The 19,412-nt window shown below is 37.8% G+C and overlaps 2 protein-coding genes across 2 annotated transcripts in view; one reads left to right on the forward strand and one right to left on the reverse strand.

The window, feature by feature from the left end:
- LOC140226958 (apoptosis-inducing factor 3-like) overlaps positions 1–6,702 on the forward strand; it is a 41,922-nt gene extending 35,220 nt beyond the window's left edge. Inside the window, exons 14-17 of the mRNA XM_072307392.1 lie at positions 3,613–3,711; positions 5,041–5,116; positions 5,960–6,064; positions 6,669–6,702. Of these exons, the coding sequence (XP_072163493.1) occupies positions 3,613–3,711; positions 5,041–5,116; positions 5,960–6,064; positions 6,669–6,702 (314 nt within the window). The remainder of the gene's footprint in view (positions 1–3,612; positions 3,712–5,040; positions 5,117–5,959; positions 6,065–6,668) is intronic.
- A 3,747-nt stretch (positions 6,703–10,449) lies between these two features.
- On the reverse strand, positions 10,450–15,774 carry LOC140226959 (large ribosomal subunit protein mL63-like). The gene is made up of 3 exons (XM_072307393.1): positions 15,575–15,774; positions 13,210–13,321; positions 10,450–12,333 (listed from the first exon to the last, which is right to left on the reverse strand). Exons 1-3 carry the CDS (start codon positions 15,643–15,645, stop codon positions 12,190–12,192), a joined length of 327 nt encoding a protein of 108 aa, XP_072163494.1. The 5' UTR covers positions 15,646–15,774; the 3' UTR covers positions 10,450–12,189.
- Positions 15,775–19,412: the final 3,638 nt, after the last annotated feature.

Here is a 19,412-nt window from a genome sequence, read left to right on the forward strand (position 1 = left end):
AACAAACAGTTTTATTACGTGAACGCCAACAGACGGCAGTAAAGGATTAGTATCCACGGAGTTTGTGATGAGAGACAACTTGGACAGGAGTTTCGAAGTTAGTGCTTCAAGGGCATACTTTCCGTTTTCAGAACCTGGACGAAAAAGAAACTGTTCTTTGTTCCAGGAAAAAAAAAAACAGAAAAAGAAAAAGAAACGTAATACAAAGTATAAATCGACTCGTGGAATCAGGTTTATCGTATTTCGCGCGGCAGTGATGTTGGACACACAGTCGCGTATTCAAAGAAATAAGGCTATATAGGCGATGGTGTAATTTCTGTCGAAACTCTGATATGGCATATATGCTTGTTGTTGGTTGTTGTTTGTTTTTGTTTTTTTCTCATCAAAGTCATAGCCTATATCGATCTCTTCAGAGAATGATTTTGAATCGTAGGATGTCAGTTCACGGGAAATATACTGAATGAATTTCGTTCTAAGCGGATTGAAAACATGCGCCACCGCGATCCCGCTGGTATAGCTCATGCGATCCACTGCATGCATGATCTGTCTTTTTGGAAAACGTTTTTTGGGGAAAGGAAAACGTTTTTTTTGGGAAAAAAATCCCGCACTTTTTCATTTTACGTCCCTACCACCAGCGAGACTCCTTCATTTCGTTTGTTATGCATTATGTCAGACGTCGCATCCTGTAAATTCCATGCATCGAACGTGTCGCTGAAACGAGCAGAATGTTATTTTAAGGAGCAATGCTTGTCACAGCACAGATTACGATACCGGTACTCTTGTAAGGAAAAAAAATGCTTGATGACTGGTAAGTACGTGCATAATCAAGTACAGTGTACTGAAGTATACGATAGAGCTGGAGCTCCACATGCAAGAGTATAGGCACAATAGATAAACATACTGTAGTTCCTTCTACAGACGCGTGGGGGGGGGGGGGTGTTAATGAAAACCCTCCGAAGCTATCAAAGCATGGAGCTCCATGATCAAAGCTGCGGGGTCCCTTTCAAAGGTCTGAAACAAAACGGGAATTACGGGGGATTAGGGTCAACGAACAAGAAGCGAATCAGGAAAGGTGAACTTGTCATGCCAGGGCAATTTCAGACTGAAATTCGTCCAGATAGCAGATACTAGTACTAGTAGTAGGCCTTTATAAGGAGGTGCCTCCTTGCTAGTACTGAGCAATGACGCTCTATATGACAGAACTAAAACAAACAAACAAACAAACAAACAAAGAACAACAGCAATAGCAACAAATGGGTGTTAAACACTATTGGAGTCCTTCTTGGGGATTAGAGTTAAACGCACCGGACCAGTCGTCATGCAGTGTACATAACCATGATGCAGTTTTGTAACGAATGTTGATGAGCATAAAAACCACCGACGACCTCTCTGAATGCCGAACATGTAAATGATAACAACTTGCCCTCCGCGACGAATTCTCGTGGGGGCTGTGTTTACATTCCACTCGTGCCAAACGCTCCTCCATTTTCAAGGAATTCTCCCTCCATGAAATATATATTAGGGTTTCTCCCCCCCCCCCTTTTTTTTTGGGGGGGGGGGGGGCATAACTCTACCCAGCAGGGCACATTCCAGAACAAGTGGGGTTTCCGCACTGCTAGCCTGAATCTCTGATAAAAGTACACATTACTTACACATTCTATGCCTGACCATCCCCCGAATTACATCTTTTCAAATTTTATTTTGGGTAGGCCTATCTAGTCTGCTGAAGAATTCCGTTGTATCCTACTGTATAATGTCAAGGTGTGCATATATTAATATTGTGTTTCGTATAGCTTTCGCATAATTTGAATCACCGGAACACTTTCATGAGTTTAAAGAAATATATTAATGACGGAGGTATATAGATATCGATTGCTCTGACGAAGCAATTAGGAACTTTTGGAGGAGAGTTTTTAGAGAGTCTTCTGGAAAGAGTCTAACCGAAGTCTTCGTATTGTGCAGCTAGAAGCTTAGTAATTTTACTTGAAACAACTCATGTCGGTCATGGGTACCAACGGAAAGTATCCGCCAATAAACTACTGTAGCAGTTCGCCCGGAAATACGCTCTTCCACTTGAACTCTGTATTGTACTACCCTCATCGTGATGGCGAATTGCGTGAATTTACGTGCATTTTATAACGAACTCTCTTCCGTTGCGAAAATCTGCCTATTGGGAGCATAATTCCCGCTCGGCCAACATCCTGCGAACCCGCAGTATAGTCGTCTCGTATTTTCCCGCATGCAATACTTGCTGTCGATTTCTATGTTAATGTACTTCTTTCGTGCTTCTAAAAGTAGTCATCATTAATTGTTGTTCCCATTTCTGGTGTGATGTTCTCTTACATAGATGTATGCGGCGAAAGTTTGACATATTAAAATGAAGTAACCGTATGAAGACCGACTTGACTAGACAGAAGTCTTGAATAATTGTCCTCTTAAATGGATAAAAAAAAAAAAAAATCTTCAATTCTTAGAATCATGATTATAGGGAAAGATTTTATATTCAAGACATCAACGTGGCAAGGATCGCCGCACACTGAACTTTTTTGTCGAGGCATAGTTAGGATGGGTGTTCGGATCAGTGTAGCAAACTTTTTTAGATCATACATACGCAGGGGCACTTGCATTAGTTACAGTTCGTTATGCCGAAGGTTCGCAGTTCCGGAAGTGAAAATAATAGGCTAGGTAGCGGGAACGCACAGTGCGGCAGTTCCCGATGTTTTCCGATATTTCGGGAATGAAAGCAACCAATGACTGACGTGCGAGTGGATGGGACTAGGTACAAATCTGCTACTATTCTTCATTGCTACGTACTACGTATTAGAAACTGTTTTCATTTACCAAAGTACCGGTTTCAAAGCGACTTCAAAGCTATGGCTCAGCGTAGTTCACCTTGTTTTAGAGCAAGAATCATGTTCGAACGAGAACGAGTTGAACTATGCCGTGTGCAAGGGAAAAGAGAATGATAATGCGGGGAAAAAATTGCGACTCTCAAAGGATCGACAAACGTAAAAAGGGAAGGGAAAGCGCAACTACTGAATAGGTTTTCGTAAAATTCCCTTCGTTGCCGTCGTGTTATTCGCGTTCAGTAATTGTTCGTTTATAGGTAGTAGTTATGCATTGTGCATTCTTATTTTCATGATATTTCGCAACGTAAAAGCGTCATCGTCATTGTCTAGTGTAATAAACATTTCGCAGTACGATGTGTTTTGTAAAGGCATGCCTCAATATTTCCGAGCGTGAATGTATCATTGCTCCGTCCTTTATATCGCCGTGATGTTGGGGGATTAAAGTACGATTTATTTTCTCACTCTCTCTCTGCCACCTTCGTTGATAATAACATGTTTGAAAATACATCAACGATTCTCGGGTCGTGATTTCATCATGATGAAGGAAAGAGGAAATTCCCGGTTGAGTATGTGAGAGTGGCATTTCAAGTTTTTAACTTGTTATGCTATGTATGACGATTCATTCCCCCCCCCCTTCTCTCTCTCTCTCCCTCTCTCTCACTGTCTCTTCATTTCTTTGAAACGCGTCTTGTGACTTTTTAATCTGTCAATGCTGGTATTTCATTCTTCTTCTTTTTTCTTTTTTTTTTTTCTTGCAATCCAGGTCGTGTGGCAGCACTGAACATTCTTGGTCAGAAGGTGGAAATGGACTCCATACCTTTCTTCTGGACTCAGATCTTTGGCAAAAGTGTCAGATATGCAGGTAAGTTTGCTGACTGGCATCTGGTATTAAAGCAAAATGGACAATGTAGGCCTATCTGTCGTGTCTACTCCAGCGCTCATAACAGTATGTAAGCATATTTCTCTTCACATATCGACTGGCCACAGATCTCCATGCATGGACTTAGCCTCACTGTCGTTGCAGGGAAGATAACCTAATCAAATGAAAAGCTTCAGTTTAAATGGAAACTCTACTCTTTATCAAAGTTAAATTTGAAAGTAGAAATTATGTCACTACCTAACAAAACTGAGAAAGTTTGTACAAAGGGAGTATCAATTTTTTTTTTCATTGAATATAGCTACTATAGATTATCCCATTTAAAGGACAAGTCCACCTTTATATACATATGGATTGAGTGAATGCAACAATATTAACAGAACACATCAGTGAAAGTTTGAGGAAAATCTGACAATCCATTCAAAAAGTTATGAATTTTTAAAGTATCTGTGCAGTCACTGCTGGATGAGAAGACTACTACAGTGTATGATGTCACATGCGTACAACGCTATAAGGAAAATAAAAGAATTTCACAAAACTTTACTTTTTGAATAAAGTGCACATTTCTTCAACTTGTTATACCGATTTGTGTTGAGGGTAGGCCTAATATTATTCCCCCTGCATACTGAAAGAGAGAAGTCAGGTGCTCTTTTCTTATGCAAGAAAAGTGAAAATATGTTGAATTTTCTTTAAACTTTCTTTATATCGTTGTACACACGTGACATCACAAGCTACAGTAGTCTTCTCATTCAGCCCTGACTGAGCAGAAACTTCAAAAATTCATAACTTTTGAATTGAATTTTTCCCCAACCTTATACTGATTTGTTCTACTAATATTGCTGCATTCACTCAATCCACATGTATATGAAGGTGGACTTGTCCTTTGATGTAAAACAGTTATCGTACCCAAATCTTTTAAACTGTTGATTGATGTGGTGAAAAGTATATTAAATGAAAGCAAGAGATTATGAAGTAGATGTGTGAAGATATGGGGTAAAAATTTTCTTCAATTTGTCTCCCTCTGTACAAATTAAATTTTGAAGATTGCAATTGCTGATCTACATTTTAACAACTGTGTCTGAAAAAGGAACCAGTGGAATCGAACCCGTCCTCTAAAAAGTGTATTATTATTTTTATTTAAATTTTGGAAAGAAAAAGGTCATTGCAAATTTGTAGGCATGTCTATATGGTGACCCTGTTTTGTCTAAAATCTCGAGTTTGTCTTTCCTTCCAACATTCAAGCCCAGATTCAAGCACAGTTATCAATACCGACATGCACACAATCATCTACACTTTCCTCTGTTCCCATTCCAGGCTACAATGAGGGCTATGACGACATTGTCATCGTTGGAGACCCAGATGAACTCAAGTTTGTGGCATATTACCTCAAGTAAGCTAACTACTCATGGTCGTGAGATTAAATACCCAAATAATTTCTTACAAAATCAAAACATCAAATCTTTGTTCAGATGATATGATATTTTGTATACTTGTAGTTTCCATCATCAAGCTCTTTGTGCAGAAAGTCAGTGAGCATTTTAAGTTGGTGGTCATCAGAGAACTGTCAACAGTACATTTACTCATTTTCCTTTCAAGCGTGTGCATTTGTTTAATTCTAACAGTTTTAGTAGGGGGAGGGCTGTGGTTTCCTCCAGACTTGTGCAACCTTTTTTTCTGAAGTATTTTTTTTTTTTGTCCTTTATTTCACTCTACATCCACAGAACTATCTAAGTTACCTAAATGCTCAAAAATACCAGTGTATACATTGTATTATGCATGGATAGGAGAGAGTGCCAAAATGTGTAATATCATCATCCTTGTGTGTTTTTGTAATAGCTTTAGTTGTTAGCTCAAGTTGTTGGGTTTTGGAGGTTTGATTTTTGTTGTCTTTTGTTTGTTTGTTTCTTTGTTTGGGTTTTTTTTAGGAGGGATAGTGGATATTAGTACTCTTTTTTTCATTCTTTCTTGATCCTTCATATGTGAGAGTATAGGCAGTCAGAAATATGGAATCGTTTCTGTGTTACAATTTGTTTTGTTTTACGAGTGTTTCCACATTGCTATTATACTACCAAAACTAATGTAGGACCTTGTAGTCACTCATATTTGATGCAGTGCCAATTTATGTTGTTTTCTTTTGCATTTCCTCAATGCTATCATACTGCCAAGACTAATTCAGTGCCTTGAAGTCACTCATGTGTGAGGCAGTGCTAATCTATATCATTCTTCCCACCAGGGATGAGGTTGTTACGGCTGTAGCCAGCATGAACTCTGACCCAGTGGTATCCCAGTTTGCTGAGCTATTGGCGAGTGGACAGGAACTCACCAAATCAGAGATCCAGTAAGTACATCCTCGAGATCAACAAAGTTTAGTTCAGAAGTTTTCTTCAGCTTTTTGTTTTTACACATACAGTCGCACCAACCTCAGCATTGAAGAATAAGACTGCTTGAAACACAATGAACTGTGCTGAAGTTCACCTATGGAATATCAGTACATGTATATGCAGAATTGCATTTGTTTATACCTTCTATCTTAATGTGACTTTTACCACATCATTTTTGGTTGTTTTTTTTTCTATAAAGTTTAAATAAAATCTGTGATACATATTTTTACATTAATGCCCTGGTTGTTTCAGCAGATGATATGAATGCCATTATTTCTTTTATTGTGTTGATTCAGAAATAAAAACAGCAAGCAAGCAGATACATGTATAGCTGACAGTGATTAGCTGTTGGTGGTTTTTTTTTTTTAATTATTATTTCTTGTGTTTTAACAAACATCACAATGGTGCAGTACTGTTCAGATGGATATTGTGTGTAACACTAAACTGCTTGACCACATTGAAAATCCAGTGTCATGTCACAAGAACAATCTCAAGTTCCAGAGATGTTCACTTCTGAATAATTTTTCCTCAATCTATCTTTCTTTTTGTTTCCGTGCACAGGGGGGACCCGTCGCAATGGCAGAGCAAGTTATGAGACAAGCAAATTCTGATGTCAGCTTGCTTAAAATTTTGTTTTTACATGTAATTCCCCAGCCATCTGGGCAACCACTCCTAATTAGTGACATCTCCCTTACAGCCTATTTTTGGCCATGGACGTTTTCACAGGCTTGGCCTGCAGAAGAGAAGTGAGGTACCTGTGTGAAGAGTGGCAAGAAACTAGTATGGAATGCCATTATTCACATAATTACTATTCCAGGCTGGTTCAGGACTAGTGTCATTCAAAGAGGTTCTTAGTCCTTTGCATTAAAATATCATCTCTCTTTTTATACTCAAGTAAATATATTTTTGTAAGCTGAGAGCAGCTAATTGGTTTCATGTTTTTATTTCTTAGCAGTACCAGATCTATGTATGCAATAGATTTTCTGTATGTTTTGATCTTTTGTTTTTGTTTTGTTTGATTGTTTGTTTGTTTGTTTGTTTGTTTTTTTTGGGGGGGGGGTGTATTTAATGAAAATGACAGCCACATTTACTTTGACATGAACATATGCAATGTGTGTTCTTATGTTTGGGCTAGAGTTTGAAAAAAAAAAAATGCTTCTCAGAAGTATCAACACTATACACACAGGCCCATTATGATCCTTTACAATGAAAAAAAAAAGAAGAAAAAAATGTCTGTTGATTTGACATGGCATATTTAAAAAGTTTAGCTTCAGAATTGTGCCCATGTGTAATGGTAACTCAATAGATTTCATCGCAACTCTCAGGAGAATATGTGCTTCCTTCTACATACAGAAATGTCTTTTATAAGGCACTTAAGACACTTGATCGAGGAGAAAAAACAAGCTTGTGTTACTGTGCACTGATTTAATGTGGTCTTTCTGAGAGCATTGATGAAACACAATGGAAATACACGTACATGTGTATTTGAGTTTCTGAGTAATGTAATTGACAGACTTATTAGTTTTCCCTTTTCGAAGTTCCTTTTGTAAATTTAATGTCATAGTTACCTTTGTTTTCATAAATAGCTTCTCACCATTGTTATCTCATAAATCCATGGAATAATGTCAAGCATGGCACTGTTTTTGAAATGTTTGTCATACAATCAGGGCTTGTGGTAAGACGTCCATAACAATCCCGTCCAGATTTTATAAAGGAATGTATGTTTTGTACTGTATTTGTATGGATCAATTCCTGATAAATGTCTTCTTTTCAGCACGAGTGCCTTATGTTCAGTTGTTGTCATATCTTGGATATTTCTTTCTTCTTCTTTTATAAGACATATGGTACAAGTGTCACATCATGCTCATTGTACTCATTGCAGATATAATTGATGCAAATAAATTCCATCTCCCCTGCGATGTCACAGCAAGGGTTGTTCATGCAACTGTGATGTGAATTTTTTTCATTTTTATCTACAGCGTTTTCGAACACTAAAACAATGTACTGGAAGATGCTGTTGCAGACCACCATACTACTTTAGCATGGGCTTAATTTGTGAATACGAATACAGGTTTCCACAGATCTAAGAGCATATAATGCTTCAGAAATTGAAATTAGAGTACAATTGTACTGTAGTACATTGTAATATTTATTGTGTCAAGTGTATTTATAGTTAGTTTGGTTATTAGTTAATCAAGTCTGCCCGAGTTTGAGGCCGTTTTCTCCACAAAACTGATTGTTTTGTGTTTTGCTCTTACTAGTAAGGAACATTACAGATTCCAGATGTGATCCCCTATGTCAGCTGGTTGGTCAATTACTAGTTCACATTTATCCTTGGACAAGAATATTTTTACCCACAATGTCCCCCTCTCAGCCCAGGTGTTGCGAACGGGTACCTCACAATACTGGAGTGGTAATAATGGTAGGGCCCTCTGTGCTAGTAAACACTGAAGAGGTTAAATAATGGTTAAACAAGACAGCATCATTAATTCTGTTTTCATTCTGGAGCAGTACAAGGGATTCTCAGGCAACTCTGCCCTACGTACTATGTATGTATCAGTACACAAGTCCATAGTTACCAGTGCTACACGTCTTAATCTGAATTTCAAACCTGCCTGCATTCTACATGTATTTGCTGTGAGTCAATCTCCTACTTTAAAATTTTATGTACATTACATTTTTGTGAATCATGACATGTACAAATACTACCATATTTATCATGTGTTTCCAGACAATGTACATATTAATATATATTCTGTATTAGATGATGCTGTCTTGACCAGTACATGTACTGCACCAGTACTAGAGAAGAGCACTTTTTTAGTCACCGCATACCTGTGGCATTGTAAATGGGGAAACATTTATGGCAGCAACAGACATCCTATATACATGTATATTCTAAACAGTCTGTGCCATGTCATTGGACAATTACCCTCTCTTTCACAAATCCAATCCAATCTTCCTTTCAGCAACAGCCAGGGCGTAATGTGTGATGAGTAGTCATACGACTGTGGTAATAGTTTGCCTGTGCTTGTACCTAGAGCACGAGTGTCTGTAGAGATGTACAGTAGGATTATGCATATAGCTGTGTACTGATATCTGAAGTCTGTGTCATGTGTATTTATAGTTGTTTACATTTCCTTAACAGAGAAAGTCTATCCAGTACATGTATGAAAATACTATGAATAAATCAGAATTTTATTGATTCTGTGTGACTTGTGTGTCAATTTTTGTTGATGTTGTGTTTCATGTATGAAGTGCTGCATAACAGCATTCTTTATCACCTTCACCACTGGGAATGAGAAGACTTTTATAGAGCATTATCTTGTGTACGTACAATAGTGTAATTGGAACGCTACCATTTGGATAGTATACAGTGAGATTGTGGAAACTTTCAAATGCCATGCCATGTCATGTTCAAGGACACTTTATGAATTGAGTAAAATTTCACATACAGAATGGCGGAAGTTTCATCAGAATCGGGCGCAAAGAAAATTTCAGAATGTAAAATTTTCTGAAAATTCCCCCAGAGATGATGGTGGAAGCCTTAAAGGGATGGTACACTTTTGGTTGGGATGGGGATTCAGGTTTGAACTTTTTGTGAAATGATTAGAAACCAGTTAAATGAAATCTTTAAGAGCATACAATTTTAAGAGGAATTCAAAGTTTATTAGATGAAAATCGGTTTGAAATGGCCGAGATGTCCAATAACAAAGAGGTCCTAATAAAAAGTGGGTCCCACTTTTTACTAGGACCACTTTGTTTTACTTTGTTTTTTGAATATATCAGCCATTTCAAAATTGATTTTTCATAAAATAAACTGAATTTCTCCTAGAATTCTATGCTCTTTAATATTTCACACACACACACACAAAAAAAAATGTGTTTGTCGAGTCAGTAACTCTTATTTGAGCACTGATTATGATGAAATATAGCGTATGTTTACTATCATCAACCAAAGAAAAGTAATCTACTATAAAACCAGAAATGTTTGAGTGCATTTTAATTTTGCAAATTTCATGAGAGACAAGATTCACAAAATCAAAATGCATGCAAAAGTTCTGGTCTACACTATTTGTATTGAATACCAGTTGCAATTTGCCCAAAATTTCATGCCATGAAAAAGGCCGTCAGTTACAATTTGCAAAAAAATTCATGCAATGAAAAGTATCTTGCTCATCTCATGTTGTCAGCTTTGATTTTACCAAAAATTTGTCCCGAGATAGAGAAATGCTCTAATTCATTTTCTGTATCTTTCACTTGGACAATGCATCAGTCAATATTACTGTATTACCATTGATATGGCAGGCAGAAAAAAAAAATATACACAATGAAAGTGACATGTGTTTGTAGGTCTTTTACTCCACAATTCGTATCAGACATTCACTCTGTATTTTTCAAAATATCCCACATGTTGTAGACCAACCCTGCTTCATATCTTGCAATCCTTGCCCCATATATCACATTGGCAAGATGCACCCTGAACTCAATTAACCAAATGCATACAAGCACAGAGCTGTTGTCTTACATTGACAGGTGAGAGGGGCTGGAACCCTAGCTTTTTGCATCTAGCAATAATGATAGAATGACTTTGCTTGCCATCAATCTCCAACACAGAACTGGGTCCAACTTCACAGAGCTTTCACAAAGTTTTCAGCTGTTGTCAGTTACAAGTAAAGTTCTGTGTGCTGTTTACTGTAAAAGTGGATATTTTCGCGCGACTAATTTTTCGCGCTAGGCCGGGTCAAAAGAGTTTCGCGTGTTTTTATTTCCGCGGAATCAAGACATCACGCACAGGAACGTATGGCAAGCAAAAATATTCGCGTGTTTTTATTTTCGCGCTAGTTTCTGGTTGCGCGAAATGCGCGAAAATTTCAACACCGCGAAAATTTCCACTTTCACAGTATTCAGTCTTGGGGCCCTGTGATCCATATGACATGACTAACAGCTTGAGGTGCATGTGCTGAACCCTTTTAGAGTTTAAAGGACAAGTTCACCTTCATAAACATAAGGATTGAGAGAATGCAGCAATATTAGTAGAACACATCAGTGAAAGTTTGAGGAAAATTGGACAATCAATGCAAAAGTTATGAATTTTTAAAATTTTGTGTTGGAACCGCTGGATGAGGAGACTACTAAGGCTTGTGATGTCATATGAGTACAACAGCATAAAGAAAATATAAAGAAAATTCAACATATTTTCACTTTTTTTCGAATAATAAAAGAGCACTTGACTTGCCTCTTTCTAAAGGCAATGGGAATAATATTACCCATAACATCTAATGTCAGTAACGAGTCAAGAGAATGTGTACTTTTTCAAAAGATGAAATTTTGCAAGATTTTCTTTATATTTTCCTTATATTGTTGTACGCATGTGACATCATACACTGCAGTAGTCTTCTCATCCAGCGGTGACTGCACAAAAACTTCAAAAATGCATAACTTTTGAACCGATTGTCTGATTTTCCTCAAACTTTCAATGATGTGTTCTACTAATATTGCTACATTCTCTCAATCCTGATGTTAATGAAGGTGAACTTGTCCTTTAAGAATAACATAATCATGTGTACACTACTGATGGAGACGTCAAAGTGGGACTGATCACATTTTACCATGATAGATGATGGTTTCAACATACTCTGTATATTGCTCTGAAATCACATCATGCAACTACGGAAATGAACTGAGTGTTTTCTGGGCGGGATCAATGAACAGTTCACAGTCTGCTCAGTCTTGTCCTCAGCTCTTTCAACACTTTCACATGTAATGGACATAGGTGGTGCACATGTGATACTCCGACAACACCTACATCCACAATGGAAAAATGAACCTTATGTACGTCAATGAGCACCTACCACTAGACAAAACTGGCAGCCACATGGCTGGGTATGCTACGAAAAGAATGCTGCCTCTCCTGTGTACATGTTCTTTACAACATGCCTGATTATATCAACATTAGTCGGAGTCCGATGTCACGGAGGAGGCATCACGTCTGCCACAGTTCCCAACTCCTGTCCGTCCCAAAGTCATTTCAATCTGCGGATGCAGTCCATATCACAATGCTTCACCCAACATCCAAGCCTCACTCCCACTTCCGGGATATCCTGAGGTGGGAGAAGTGGTCGTCCATGTACCGGTGTGGCGGGACCTTCTTGAATCGCAAGTTGGTGAGAAACTGCTTCTTCTCCTCAACTGCCCTCTCCTTGGCATGACCGAATTCCTCTTCCTGATCAGAGGAGAGAAAAAAAAAAATCAGAACAATAACATGATTCACTGGGTTTCACTTTGGCCTCATAAAACAAATATCACACCTTTGACATGTCCTCATGTAGTAACTCTCCACTGTACGCTGTGCTAAGCAATTCACATGAGAAAAAAAAAATCACACTGGACATCCTCTCTATGAAAAAAAAAAAATAAACATATGTATTATTTGAATGGTCACAAAGAAAGAAAAATACACACATGACTTGGTAACTATTTAGAAAAGTTTTGACAAGAGACTTTAGTAAGTGTGCCCAAATGAGGAATATACAGTATAAAACAATGTGGTGGAGCCTGATCAAGCAGCCCATCCCTGTTCCTGCCATGATCTAGATCAATTTATTGTCAGCAAGTGGTTTAGCTCCTTTACTCTACAATTTGGGCAAGTTTATCAATGAAGACTATGAACATCAAAGGTATAATACAAATCTTTCAGACAAAGAAAGTGGCAAAGGAGATAAAGTTCATTCTAACAAGAGACAAGTTGCTGATGTTTTAAGTCATACATGTGGGAATGGTACAAGGTGTTCTTCAAGTTTACTGGAGCTCCATCTACGTCCAACCATGCCCTTTATATGTCAAGTTCTTCACAAGACAATGGGTTGATATAGAAAAATCAGGTCCAATATCCAATCATGACACAAGACAATAATAAATTACATGAAAGAGGGGGGTAAATGGGTAAAGGAATATGTGCTTTATATCTCACTTCAACAAAACCAATATTTTAGCCACCATTTAATCCTTGGTAATACCAAAAAAAAAAAACAACAACAACAACTAAGATTGTGTCTTTGTTTTCCTTGGCAGTACAATGTGTAGTTTGTATCAGACTTACGGGAGTTAGGAAGGGTCTGCTAAGGTGTCTCGCATTCTCCTCCTCAATGGCCAACCTCTTTTCCATGTTCCTTATCATATACCTTGTGATGGGTCTGAATCGTCGATACTTGCTGTATAATAAGTAAAGTGAATGAAATGTGCATGATGAGAATGAGATCATCAGTCTACTTTCCTTCATCTTTAAAAACAGCTTGACTCAATTTCTACATATTACTATACAAGTGTTACAATCTTTAAAAGAATTTACAGTTAGTTTGTTTATTGAGCTTGAAAGATCAAGCACATTGGGAATAGAAATATGAACATGAACTCCTCTTGTGTCTGTCCTGTTATAAAGAAGGCAAAATTGTGAAATAGGCACCATCACAAGGTGCTGGTAGTGTGTTCATCTGTGTGAAAGCTATCAAGGTTAAAGAGATGGTACAGTATTGGTGGAGATGAGAATTGGGCTTTTAACTTTTTGTGAGATAGCAAGAAAACACTTATGATATAGTACAGAGCATACCATTTTAAAGAGGAATTCAAAGTTCATTTGATGAAAATCGGGTTTGGAATGACTGAAACATCCAAAAACAAAGTAAAACAAAGCGATCATAATAAAGTGTGGGTCCCACACTTTATTAGAATCGCTCTTTTTTGGATATCTCAGCCATTTCAAAACCAATTTTCATCAAATGAATGTTGAATTCCTCATAGAATTACATGCTCTTTCATATTTCATAAGAAGTTTCCCATTATCTCACCAAAAATGTGAGAAACCTGAAATTAGGTCTCAACCAAAACTATACAATCCCTTTAAGCAGTGTAGAGGGGTATAGTAGATTTGTGGGGGGACATTACGAAGTGTTTCTGATAATTAAAGGAAGGAAAGGAAGATAGAAGGAAAGAAAAAAGAAGGAAAGAAGGATGGAAAATAAAGAAAGACAAAGTGAAAAGAGGAAATATGAAATGAACTGACAGATTATAAACAAAGGGCAGATGTCCACAAATACTTGCTCTGCTGTGGAAATCGGCCTTGCTATTAGGTACTGAATCAATCATGTGTATCACTTCGGTAAACGCCCTTTGGTGGGGTCACATTCATGAGTATCAACTACATTTGTATCATACTGTGCATGAAAGTCCCACTGCTGTGCAGTGTCAATGCAAAAACAGCGGTCGATCTCAATAAGGAGCGGCATTGCGGGGAGCTGAAACGAGGCCACGCAAATTCGACGGCGATATTTTTGCACTGAAACTTCGAACTGAAAAGGGAGCGGCATTTGATTTATAGTGCTGGATTTTCTCAATCATCACGTAGTAGGCTAGGTCAAGTTTTTACGTGAATTTCAGTGTTAAATATTCTTATCAAGCAAATAAACATTAGGCGGTCGATGAGTAGTAGGTCCAACCATACTTCCATGTAGTAGTAGGTGCAGGTGTATTAAATTAAATTTAAATTCAAATTTAGGACATAGCCAGGAGCGGAGCAGTAACAATTGAAGTACAATGTGTATACCTGGTGCCAGTAGTTTGCATGACATTATACTTATTAAATTACTTGTATTCACTTGTTATCTAATTACGACATTAAGTGCATGAATAACTATACACAGCCCAGTCGCAGTACATGGTACGTCGTGACAGGGCTGTACGCGCGCGACCACCAACCACTAGGAGAGCGACGTAATCGTATCACGATAGCTTTGAATTTTGATACTTAACATCATTTTTGTCACCTCAAACTCATCGAGTTTACTCTGCAATATTTACTCTACATCTGATGCTATCAGTATTCAAATGTACGCAATGAAACTTACCGAAATTGATCATCATATCCAGCATGTCCACATGGTACACAATCTTTCACGCCAGGCCTAACTATACACAGCCCAGTCGCTGTACTACGTCGCGACGTTACATGTACAGCGACTGGGCTATGTATAGTTATGCCTGGCGTGAAAGATTGTGTACCGTGTGGACATGCTGGATATGATGATCAATTTCGGTAAGTTTCATTGCGTACATTTGAATACTGATAGCATCAGATGTAGAGTAAATATTGAAGAGTAGTCTATACTCGATGAGTTTGAGGTGACAAAAATGATGTTAAGTATCAAAATTCAAAGCTATCGTGATACGATTACGTCGCTCTCCTAGTGGTTGGTGGTCGCGCGCGTACAGCCCTGTCGCGACGTACCATGTACAGCGACTGGGCTGTGTATAGTTAGTGCATGAAGTGCATGAACAATTATTTAATCTTATTCAGACTACTATATTTGAGGATTACTAACAGCGTTTCTAATGTATGGGACTACAGTTTCCATGGTTGACTATTTTTGCCATAAATAACTTCATACAATACGGTTTATATTGATATTTACCCAGCCCACTGAAGTCCCGGGACCTTGGCACTGCGGAATCTATGTCCATAGAGAATTCTTGTCAGCCACATATTTCGCAAATTTACGATTCAGCAACTTCAGTCGCTTTCCATGTGCCCAAAATGATAAAACCTTTGGCCTCCGGTAGACTGGGAAGCCGTACTACGCGTTACCACGCACGCCCTCTGCGATAAAAACAATACGATGTGATCACTGCGCAGCTCTCTCCCCACCCCCACCCCTATCCTTTCTTCTTCTTCTTCTTCCTCTCTTCTGACTTCCTCATCTTCCTTGTTGTTGCTTTTCTTGTTCTTCTTCTTTAGTCCTTCTTGTTGTTCTCTTTTTTCCCCTCCTCCTTCTTTAGAAATAAAAGCCAAACAATTTCAATCCATTCCCTATATTTAAAGCGCTAATCAATTATCTTTAATGGAATCCAGTTGCACTGAACAACTTAATCAAGCTAGAGAACTTCTTCGTTTTAGAAAGCAAAATGCGTTGCGGATTTGTACGCCCTTGTATTACCTTAGCAAGTACAGATATCATTTTACGAAATTAGAACACTTATAGTAGATAACATTCATGCATTTGAAATGGTTATCTTTATGTTCAAATTCTTGAAACAACATAACCCAGAATTTTTCAAAACGCTTTTATATAAAACACGAGTGTCCCTTCCTATCCAACTCACTATTCTTTGGATATTAAGACAAAATGGTTCTGATGTGTGGAATACTCGTTACAAATGCTACCTCTTTTGTGTGTTTATGATTCTTACGGCCCTAATGAAGAAGCACTTACTGCTGAAATTCAACCATGAATTATTGACTTGAATGTCAAAACCTGATTGGGCTTCCTCTTCTTCAATCAAACAAAATGCCTTTTAAGACAACTGGCATATTACTCTGCAAATTTAAACATAAACAAATGAGAAAAATAGCAATGTGCACGCTGCACCTGCACAAAATGTATGCAATTTGGCACAAAATGTATGCAATGTCCTTTGACATTGTACAAAGTGGTAAATCATTATCATGATGATAATAATTATTCATCTCGATTTCTCCACAAACATACTATGTTTACTGGGGACTATACTTTCTCTTCAAGGAATTGCTCCTAACAGTCTCGCTTTCTGCATTAATCGAAATGGTACCTGTTTTATCAAACACGTTTTTTTTTTTTAAATATGTCTATTGATAATTGTATACACAGTATTTCTGTTTGTCTATCACCTGATTATTCTAATACTCTATCATTCCTGAGTAAAGACAGAAAAGCATCTGCAAACAAACACAAACACACACACACACACAAACACTTTTTTGTTTTCTGATATTCTTTACTTGAGTACACACACACACACACACACACAAACACTTTTTTTTTGTTTTATGATATTCTTTATTTGAGTTTCATTCAATATCAGGTCCATGTTGACAATGAAATTAATATGAACAAAAATAAGCAACTGTATTATTCTCTCTTTCGCTGCTAAATCATTTTTTCCAACATACAGTACAATATAATTTTGTTGGTGTTTTTTTTTCCAAATCATACCATGTTTATATAATAGAAATGAAATGAAATTCTGCATAAGATATGTAAGAATCTTGCCCCATCTTATCTTAAAGATTTAATTTCCTTCCGCTCCTCCACTTCAACCCGTTCTCTTCGTTCTTCATCCGCTCACCAATTATCACGTGGTCCCCGCACCTGTACACGTTATGGTGATAGGGCCTTTTCAGTTATTTCCCCACTTCTTTGGAATGAACTCCCTTTTTATATTCGGAACGCTGAAAATGTTGATAGGTTTAAGTCATTGTTGAAAACTCATCTGTTTACACAACCTTAACTTTGCTGTTGTTGTTGTTGCTGTCGTTATCATAATATATGTACATAATGCTGTATTTTGTTTTTACGTTATATATATTATTTTTCCCCGATTTGATGCGCTTAGAAACATCAGTATTAAGCGCTATATAAATGTTATTCATTATCATTATCATTATCATAACTCTCAGAAAACAACAACACACAATCTTGATTATTGTAATCAAGACAATCCATATCTGCCTTATTACATACACACACACAAATTGAACCGCTAAATCACCTTTTTTAAACATTTTTTAACACACACACACACACACACACACACACATACATACACACATACACATGTACCTGAAACAAAGATTATGGTATGAGCTTCACATGAGTCAAGAAACGTGACTGGAGTCGGGAAAGCCTATCAAGCCTAGCCATTACTCAGTAATCGAATGTGATGCATACAATAGGGTGTAGCCAATGACAAAACTAGGGTGAGATGAAATGAGCGCGAAGCGTGTATACCGATGTAACGACCTTCATTAACGGGACCAAATAAAAAACACTGCAATTAGATCTCTAGATTTACTCTTCGCTCCTCTCGTCCTCGGGGGAAAAACGAATGACAATGGTGAAATAGGTTTTGGCCAAATGAGTTCAGACATCCATACTTTGACGTACGTGTCTTCATTGTTTCACGCAATGCCCACGACATTTTAGACAATGCTAATAACAGTATTATGCAGAGAAGAGTTAAACTAAGGTTCACTTTGCTATCGGTGGCAGCAACAAGTGGTACGGGCAACAATTGTTGTTTTGTACAGATAGGAGTCCTTCCGACTCTAGAAAAATCAGCGGAACTGAGGAATTTGTGTATGTATGTATGTGTGTGTGTGTGTGTGTGTGTGTGTGTGTGTGTGAAACTTTGAGACCAGATTTTGTTACAGAGTCCAACATGTATTATGCAATTGTAAGAAAATCAATTTTTTTTATATATGCATTTGAAGGTTACAAGATTCTTAATGACATCTTATTACCATTAAGGATTATTATCCTTATTTCATTTTTGGGTAATCTCGTGGTGCAACTTGCTCCGATCCATATTTTGCTTGCCGAACGTTATTATTATTATTATTATTATTATTATTATTATTATTATTATTATTATTATTATTATTATTATTATTATTATTATTATTATTATTATTATTATTATTATTATTATTATTATTATTATCACTATTATTATTATTATTATTATTATTATTATTATTATTATTATTATTATTATTATTATTCCATGCGTGAACGGCAGAAAAAAGTATCGATCTTCGCCATCAACTGTGTATTAAACTGACATATACAAGCACTGCTTTTTGTGGTCTCCAATAGCCGATGCCAGGAACAGCCATCACTCTTTTTTTTTTTCTTTTTTTTTGGGGGGGGGGGGGGCTCCCCCTACTCGCGTCTAAGCCGTGTACGCGGCTCATGGAAGATAGATCCGTCCCTGTTAGACCAAAATAGAAAGTAGAGGTCATTGCCGCCGAAAACGACTCGGGAAACGACTCCGACAAGGAGGAGCCTATCGATCGCGGGGCGAGAGCGCCTCCCAGAGCGCATGTCGGTCGCACGCCCTCTCCAGTTTGTCGCAGGTATAAGCTCTCAATGTATAATCGATGAGCTGCTGGATACTCGGGATTCAGCCTCAAAGCCAGTAGGTCATCCTGAATAGGGTTAGCCAGCTTTTGAATCTTTCGATCTGCCTTTCTCCCGAGCCTCATCCTACACCCAAGTACACACATCTCTCCGCCTTTCCGTACCCCTATCTCTACCAACCCTCCGCCCCTCTCCCGACTCCGCCATCCCGAGTAGTCGAAGGTTAGGTTTCCCACTTAGTGCTATGCATGCAACACGTCAGCGCCATACCGCACTGTTATGCATGCATAACTTGTAGGGCAGAGGGATTACTTACCCAAGTTGGCTATAATTCCTCAGCAAAATAATGCACGCC

This window comes from Diadema setosum, chromosome 4, assembly GCF_964275005.1.
Source record: "Diadema setosum chromosome 4, eeDiaSeto1, whole genome shotgun sequence".
NCBI lineage: Eukaryota > Metazoa > Echinodermata > Echinoidea > Diadematoida > Diadematidae > Diadema > Diadema setosum.